At 40.7% G+C, this 9,941-nt stretch overlaps 1 protein-coding gene across 2 annotated transcripts in view; it reads left to right on the top strand.

The window, feature by feature from the left end:
* LOC106806915 (ras-related protein Rab-6A) overlaps positions 1 to 9,941 on the top strand; it is a 41,535-nt gene that overhangs the window by 11,001 nt on the left and 20,593 nt on the right. For both annotated transcript variants that reach the window (XM_014809082.1, XM_014809081.1), the window contains exons 2-3: positions 8,171 to 8,229; positions 9,404 to 9,457. In XM_014809082.1, coding sequence (XP_014664568.1) covers positions 8,171 to 8,229; positions 9,404 to 9,457 — 113 coding nt within the window. The remainder of the gene's footprint in view (positions 1 to 8,170; positions 8,230 to 9,403; positions 9,458 to 9,941) is intronic.

Genomic DNA, 9,941 nt, shown 5'->3' with positions numbered 1-9,941 from the left:
CCTAACCACATACAGAGGGCAGACAGACACCACATAGACAGAGTAGATACACATACACCACATACACAGGGTACACCGTATACATACATCACATACACAGGGTACACCGTATACATACATCACATACACAGGGTACACCGTATACATACATCACATACACAGGTACACCGTATACATACATCACATACACAGGTACACCGTATACATACATCACATACACAGGGTACACCGTATACATACATCACATACAACGAGGTACACCGTATACATACATCACATACACAGGGGTACACCGTATACATACATCACATACACAGGGTACACCGTATACATACATCACATACACAGGGTACACCGTATACATACATCACATACACAGGGTACACCGTATACATACATCACATACACAGGGTACACCGTATACATACATCACATACACAGGGTACACCGTATACATACATCACATAGACAGGGTAGAAACATCACATCGACAGGGTACACCGTATACATACATCACATACACAGGGTACACCGTATACATACATCACATACACAGGGTACACCGTATACATACATCACACTACACAAGGTACACCGTATACATACATCACACAGACAGGGTACACCGATACATACACACACAGAAGGAGAAACATCACATCGACAGGGTACACCGTATACATACATCACATACACAGGGTATACATGGGCCATCACTTACACGAGACAGACATAATGTACGAGCTACTTCAAACCTTGACAACATGTCTAAATTCAATGTGACTAAATGTATCTAAATTTAAAACGTCACACCACTACAGGTTTGAAGCTCGCAAAATTTTATTCACCTCGTACATTGCAGCACACGATTACGTTATTCAATATACAACATTGAACAACCCTAGCACACCAGACAGTCCTGCCTCACGCTGACAAACTAACCCTTTTACGAACTTAGTGCTTCGTCTACTATCACAAGATTTTGCATGGTTACTAACGCTGCCAGGGTCTATGTCTCCCTGGGTACTGCCGGAACGTACCCTGGTACTGATCTAATATGCCGGACGCCTCGCCTACTCCACTAACGAGTCTAGGGAGTCGCCTACGCCTACTCCCTAACCCTAACCATATCAGATAGTTACCAGGGTACGTTCTGGTATACCGGACCGTACCCAGGGAGACATAGACCCTATCAGCGTTACTGTATATTTAGCTGCTTGTCTGCTTATGCGCAGCAAAATGCAACTAGAACTGACACTTCAATGATGAATTCTAACCATGCAACGTGCCCTTGTGAAGAGACGAGGAATAATAGCCTAAACACATTAAAATGGGACTTCTTTCAGGGCAAATTTGCAGGTCTTTGTAATCAGTTAAAAAGTACTAAACCCTAGGAAGAAATCGGGGCATGCCTCTAGACCCCATCTAGGGACACAAATTCCTCAGTCATTGAAGTTCCATTTTCTCAATCCAAGCTAAATTAATACTCTGGTGTCTTCTCAAACTTTCAAACGCAGTGCTTTTCAAATACATATACTGCTAGAATACAGACACAAACTCCCAAAAGATAAGTAGATGCAGGAATGCACAGGATGAAACTTCGCGTATGCATGGATAATTTCACTACATCTTATATAGTATTAGTAAGATGGAAATATATGATAATTTCTATCATTGTCCGATCAATGTCCACAGGATCATCAGTACATCATACACCAATAACACAATACAATCATATGCAACTACGTTCATTCCCCTCAGCAACAACTGAATTGATAGAGTATTTTGTAAATTAAGCGAAGTCAACAGTAACGTTACAACTGCAATGAATAACACACGTACAGGTATGACATTCATTGTGCAACACACTACTATAGACTACTAAATAAGAATTCTAGACTTCCAGAGCAGTATTAGAAAAAGGATTCAAATTTATGCAGTTCGAATGACACCAACTAAGCACGAAAACAAAAAATTTAAAACACAAACGCACACAGACAGTCACAATAACACTGAAGACTAAGCCATTCAACATTACCGACACGAGCGCACACACGCAACGCACGCACGCACCGCACAGCGCGCACACAAACCACGCACGCACATGCACACACACACGCACACCACACAACACACCACACGCACATGCCACACACAACATAAATACGCGATTTCAAAAAACGGTCACCTCTTCCTCCTTCAAGTGATTACTACAGACATGACCAAGACTGTTACACCCCCATACATCGATGCATTTATAGCAAGCAGTCATGGACTCAATTTTGAATGCAGCAGAAAAGAGGTAACGATACATATATATATATAATATATATAACTTTTGCTAAATATGCCTGCGGGATTAACAATATTTCAAAGTGCAAATTATCACATGGAGGAAACAAACACCTTAATTGCAGAGGGTCCAAGGTTGGGAAAAGTCCAAGAAAGGGGGAGCCAGGCAATCAAATGAAAGCGGAGCCAGCATTGGGCCAGCAATCAAGGAAAAAGGAGGCCAGGTTCCATGCGCCGTTTTTTTCGCAGTGCGCAAAAACAGGAAAAAAGTGAGAGAACGTGTGGCGGGCTGCGAATATGTGTTAGACTGTCGCGACACGACCACCATTTTTTATATAAAGAAATACATGTAAAGAGTCATCGTTATTATTCGCCTTTTTATTGTTCGCTGGAATCAAAGTACATTCACGAAGAACGGCAAATTTGAAGTTAATTTACTGATTTATGATGTAAAAATAGGTTTTCACATTATGGGCTGAAAATATTAGGCAAACGGAGCTTTGACCTCAATTGCCGGGCACCGGGAAGAGAAGCCAGCGTGTCATACCGGCGGGAGGTACTCCGGTGAGAGGTACCGGGAGAGAGACTTGGGACGATCTGCCTTAAAAGTGTCACAGGATAGTAAAGAGATATATTATAGATATCATTCAGGATTCAGAGAAAAGTGAATTAAAAATGGTTATTGCATCCCATTTGCCACAAATTGCGGTGTGATGCACACAGACAGGAGAGATGAGTTGATGGAGCAAGAGGAGCAGGATCAGAGAACACACGCGGAGAGGATGCAGCGCGAAGAAGAAGAAGAAAAACGAACACATACACACCACGAAAATTTATAACATATATACACCACATAAATAACAGGATATCAAACCCGATACCTCTTCCTCCTTCAGGTGGAGTACTACAGGGGGACATCCAAGACTGTTGCACCCGGCATATTCGCATGCACACGCAAACAGTAGCTTATTGACTCATATTTGATGCAACAACGAGTACATATATAAATACTTATTTGGAGCTAATTATGCCCTCAGAGAATACATATTTCAAGTGCAATATTGGCATGTTGGGAAGGAAGACAACACGCACTGGATTTTATGTACACACAATGTAAGATATGTGTCGAGGCAGACAGTAGTATGCAATAATCAATCAGGAATCGAATACAAATGCGGTATTGACAGTCACAATTGCCACGAGAGGACGCATGTGCACGCACACTATGGATGTGAGGATTTGCAGCGGCATTGCTGGTATAGTGAAGGATTTCCGTTATGCTCACTGAGCTACTGGCGTTGGAATTGCATCACCCAGACAGGGCTTCCCAGCATGGAACAGACAGCCACGCTGATGTCGGTGCGTGTACAACAACAAGTTCTGAATGCTTCTACTCTAGGCGACAGTAATGACTGTGCGGGTGAGTTCAGTAAATGCCTACAGCAGCCGGCGAGAACACAGCCTCAATCTGTCTGATTGTTCCATTTCCAAACCAGAGAACTTCTCCGTGGGTGTTGAAATCAAACGGGTATCATACAACCGCGGAGCAGTCTCTCGGCGAGTATAGGATTAAGCTTCAACAGCACGAACTTACGCCGAAATGTCACATGGCAGGACGACAGACATTCAAGGATGTTTTACGTGACATACTGCATTTAAATATACCTTTAGCGTATCCATTCTTCGGAGTTATGAAAAGGTCTTCGTGTACGCTTCGTAAACCAGCTCGACAGGAGCGATCTTGCGATGCATGTAGTGAGTGGCTGAAACGCGAGGAATATATATTAACTGAGAGATTCGGGAAAGGCCCTCAACAAGCGAGAGAAGAGGAAGCCAGCTTACACAGAGGTATATTGGAGAGAGAAAGAGATAAGATGAAGAGCAGATGAAAGCGAAAAGAACACACGTGTAGATTGATATTTCTGACTATTTAGGTAAAAACATGTAAAAAAAACTGTATATATATATTATATATATACATTGTATATAGTAATCATTCTATTGCATTCATGCACATTACTGTCCGCCATCAAAAATTGTAACCATTCAGAGTCGTGAGTAATTTTTTCGAGAATCAATATCCTGCGACTCCAGATATAAACAATAAGCTACACACTGAACTAGACAGAGGGCACTCACGAAGAGTTGCATACCTCTGCCAGAAACATATGCCATACGCCATACGACTCACGAACACTACCGAATAACCACGATATACGCCAGCGTACATTAACATGTATTGTCGCCGGCTCGCTTGATGGCTTGCTGGCCTCGCTGACTCCGGCGCGCTAATACTCATCGTGCGAACTACACGAACACACGCACACGAGAGCGATCACATAACCTCCTCCACAATCCATGCGCTTGCTGGCGGCTGCTGCCTCATATAATTGTGAAAGTAGTTTTCTTTACTTATTAATTACGACCTGAATCAAGAAATGCTATCTGAGCCCTCCCTGTACCATGTTTAAGCTAGCCACTCCATGTACCATGTTAGCTAAGCCACTCCCTGTACCATGTCCTTAGCTAGCCACTCCCTGTACCATGTTTTAGCTAGCACTCCCTGCTACCATGTTTTAGCTAGCACTTCCCTCCTCATGTTTAGCTAGCACACTCCGTGTACCATGATTTGGCTAGCCACTCCCTGTACCATTGTTTGGCCTAGCCACATACAATAAGTTACAGCAACTACATGCTACAGACCCCCGTGCGCACGTATGCACGGAATGCACACCACACATTCATAATATACGTGACACAAACAAAAAACAATAATTTACTAATAAACACACAAGATCAAGAGCTTATAAACACGTTCAACGCGAAACACGAGATATACTCGTTCGAACCTGCAAAACGGCACGGGCCGCGAAACACGAGTATATCGTGGCAAAAAAAATTAAATTTTACGTTTCTATGTTTCTCCTATAGATGGCAGGGGCTGTACGGCTTGTAGAATATTAATAGATCACAGTAGCTAGCATGACATAATTTATTACAATACATTCTGTTGTTTAGGGAACGTTAGTTTTGGGAGGTTTTTGGGACTGAGGTAATGTTTTTGGTTCACCTCGCCAAAGGGGTTATGGACTTGCCGGTTGTTGGATGAAAGTTGTTTTGAGTGGATAGAGAGTTGGATGTGAATTGTTGATTGATGACGGGAGGACGAGTGATGATCCGAGTGTTGTTTTTGATGTCTTGATCTCGAGATATAAGGATTTAGGTATGCTAAGATATCGGAAGGAGAGAGGATATACTATTAAGCACTACATTATAATAATGTTATAGCTAGTTAAACTGCAAAACATATTGTGCGCCACGCTCTTACACTACACCTGGCCACTACGCCCGCCCCGGCGAGAGAGATGGGAGAGGAGAAAACAGCGAAGAAATTCTCAAGCAACAGGAACGCGGAAGTAGGGGACTGAGAGCCGTCTAGGTGGATCCGCACCACGGAGAAGGAGAGAGAGAGGTATAGCCGTAAGACGGTACCCCTGTACTATCTAATATGCCGAACCATACCTCGCCTACTCACTAAACGAGCGATAGGAGAGTCGCCTTACGCACTATACCTAACCTAACCCGAACGACGAAACCCGGTGGAACCCTAATCCATAACCCTGGAAATCCTAACCCTACCATATCAAATAAGTGACAGGGTACGTTCCGGTATACCGGACCGTACAGGGTACGCTCCGGCGAGTTACCCTGAGGGGGACATAGACCCTCGAATGAGCCGGCGGTAGGTGCATTTGTTAAGCGCATACCAGCGGTTGACACGTGCTTAAGAAGGGACTCTACTCGCTTCTTAATACGCTCTGTTTGACAAGAATGTATAGATAGGATATATATATATTATATATGATTGCTGTTTAGGCAACATGTAGGGGTAATGTCCTCGATTGCACTAACTAGCTAAACAATAACTTATTCTTCGTTAGTCGTCTATAATGCACGGATGGTTTTATGTACGGAGATTTGATAGTTTCTGGTTATTTGCATTTTGAAATCTTAATACAAAGAAAGCTATTAGAATTAGGGGATGTACTTAAATCCAAAATTTAGCAAGCAATAATTGCGTTTGTGGGCACTGAAACAGAACAATTAGTCTACTGATAGACAGAGGAATTAACAGTATATTATCATGTGTATTCAATTACACGTATACAGTTCAAACCTCGCGTTATCCGAACAAATACTCAGGTCCTCGGTGAATATTTAATGAGCCACTAGACCACCGTGACTCGATTGGCGTCACCCGGACTATTCGGAGCGTTATGATAGAATTCAGGGGCTAATTATCATATTGACACTGAAATTAAAGGGTGTATTTTGAGGATAATTTAATTTTCATCCATTTGTGTTATTCATCAGATCAGTTATTCGAACAAAATACTACGCCGCCATCTCGTTCGGAAGCAAGGTCTAAACTGTAGTACTGTACATATTTAAAATGCTGTCAAGATATGCATCAAAAACTGTGTAGTAGATTTATGTAACTGCAATCCATGTTGTGGGCGCATTAAATGGATACTGTAGACCCTTTTTTATAACGCAAGAGATTGGTTCACGATTTTGGGCCACGTATATAAATGACTCTATCGTATCGCACTGCCATGGAAATTTCCTGGACTGACTTGAGCCGACTCCTTGAAAGTGGGCTCTTGATCTGACAACATTGTTTATACTAGAATAAAATTGTTCGCGCTGTTTAATGGTAGGGCAATGTTTGACCCGTCTGTTAAGCGATTTGCGATAGTATCGGAGCCACGGTTATATGGTGTTCACAGTGTATGTAAATTACGAATGGACACCAGTATAACTCCAACTTTACATGAGCTGGATCAAACATACATTGAAACAGTAAAAAATATCGTTGAATATGAGTAAAATCTTGCTCAGGGATATATCACAGCATTTTGCAATAACTAAATTCACGACAAAGCCAATTTTTTATTGCAGGTTGCCAACTTGAGTCACGTGCCCAGTGTAGATATTACAGAAAAGAGGATACACTTTCGAGATCTCAGGGGCAACAAGGGTGGATTAGATTCAATAAGTTGTGTACAATCAAGACATCACCCAGTCTGCTTAGTGTGCAGGTGTTGCAATTAGTCTTGCAAGTTTCACACTGTAGGGTCTCGTCCTTTCAATGTTTCACATCTGCCCGTGGGCTTGCATGCCAGACCATATTGATGCATCTGTGCATGCAATGTGCAGCTCTTTCACACAGATAAATGCCATACAAAACACTCACCATATAATCACAACCTGAAGACCTGTGTTATATGAAAGGATTTGGGGTTATGCTAACACTGTATGTCTAAGGAGTATAGTCATGATAATTTGGTAGTTACAAATTTTATTTATAAGAGTGGACTAAGGATTGCGATGTCGGAAACTTGGTGGGATATTAGATTGGGAGGAGGACGGGTCACGGATGGACGGCGGAGGTTAATTATCACTGGTTACTGGTAATACGGCCTAATAATAAATTGGAACGGAGACGGGATGAGAGATGAGAATGTCTGAGACGAATAGATACAGAGGAGGAGAGAATAAGAATGGACAGGAGAGGATGAGTAACGTTGACCCAAACGATCTGGGATGAGGGCAAATAGGGCGACCATAGATACGAGTAGCTGATTAACCTGATATGCAATAACATTGACAAAATATAAAGGAAAATGACAAAGATCAACTCGATGGAGAGAGAGGGAGGAGAGGAGGGCTAATACAATATCATAGTTTTATTTCATCAGGCTCACATAAAAAAATCTTTGTTTGCCCTCAGACCCAACCGGTATGTGGTATGTGGTATGTGGCATGTGGTATCCACAGTGAATATGTGTAATATGATGTTTTTTCTTGCTTCTAGTTGGGAAGACATCACTCATTACCAGATTCATGTATGATAGCTTCGACAATACATATCAGGTAAGTCTGCGAGTTAACATTAGCTCGGCAGGTTTTACTCTTACTACTTTACTTAAGTAAGCTGCAAATACCTACTGTAATTATTCTTTAAATGAAGACCAATGATTGGTTGCAGTATTCAACTTTACTTATTATTTTATTTATAATAGCATAAATTATAATGATTATAGTTTATTTATATTTTAAAATCGTGACAGCAAATCATTCCCTTTGGTCTGAAGTTTAGACACATGAAACAAGGAGCATCAGATATAGGGTTTAGCCAACTGGTGTTTATAAACATAATTTAATTAATTTAATACATTTTTTTACAATCTATTCCATTTCCGAGTAAAAAAAATTTATCATCTATCTTTAGACAATACAGGGTTTGCCCAAGGAATTTGACAAGGCATTTTAGGCAAATAGGCAATTCATCCCCAATTGCTAATTGGAGTCTGCTATGCCTGTCTTAAGTGAAGCAGCCCAATACACAGATAAACGCGATCAAATGGGGGGGGGGGTCATTTACATCAAGCTGTGAAAACACGATATATGACTGTGTTGGGATTGTCAAAAGTAAACACAGCAGGAAATTAAGTTGTGTTGATTAAACAACATGTCAGAAATATCTTGGATGTTCTAGGATGTCTCAAATCAGACACAAATTGACAGGCTTCATGTCAAGGCTTCAGGTTCAAACAATTAATTTTTTACTAAATTGCATTCGTTGAATAGAATCTCAATGGAAAATAAATAATTTCACTGTTGCAACTAAATAGGCAAATATTGCAATATAATTTTAGGTTGGCGGTTAGCTATATTCCATTTATACATCAGCGGATGACCTTGCTTTAAAAAGGCGTTATTGTTAATACAAGTCATTTCTTGGATGAAATGAAGTGATCTAAAATCATGTATGTTTATTAAACTAGGAGCACAAACATTTTACTCATTGTTAAGCTGATTTACACTGAACGTATTGCGATGCTTGTGTAAGTTGTCTTTTGTGGATGAAAGGTAGATTATGCAAAATTACATTTATAGATAGTAACATGAATTTAAGGTATAGGATGCAGTATTGTTAGCTAGTGGGATCAACATTTCCACTATTTGTGTGTCAGCAGTTACATATAGTAATGGTGAAGTCTGCAATAACTCTTCATACTTCAGGGATGTCTTTTGCTATTTGCAGGCCACGATAGGAATAGACTTCCTTTCAAAAACCATGTACTTGGAAGACAGAACGGTAAGTGCTTAAACGATATTATCGTAACAGATAGTTTCAGTCTATTATCATATATAGCGTACTAAAATAAATTTGCTGTGAACTTGGTCATGGTAATGTAGTTATAGAATACTAAGCAGCGTAATTATTCACGACATTAATTCCATGTCGTATAGCTTCATTTCTGCTTGCTTGCCATTATATGCATGTTATACGGGAAAAGTCTGTATTGAAATTATAACATACACTGTGTGTGTGATATCTTTCTAACACTCGCCTACTTTTTCAGTATTATTATTTCTACACTAACCCCCTGGTTTATATTGGGATTCTTCCATGGCTACATTAATCAGTTTTTATACACGTGTGTCCACTGCATTATCTACTATTCAAATAATGACAATAATCCTTGCAAAGCAAATGTACAATTAGTCAAGTACCATCTCCACTGAATAGCTCTCATGCTGAATATAGTCTTATGAAAGCCCCTATAGTAGCCGTTTTG

This window comes from Priapulus caudatus, unplaced genomic scaffold (assembly GCF_000485595.1).
Source record: "Priapulus caudatus unplaced genomic scaffold, Priapulus_caudatus-5.0.1 Scaffold185, whole genome shotgun sequence".
Lineage (NCBI taxonomy): Eukaryota > Metazoa > Priapulida > Priapulimorpha > Priapulimorphida > Priapulidae > Priapulus > Priapulus caudatus.
This window is presented reverse-complemented; position numbering and strand designations above follow the sequence as displayed.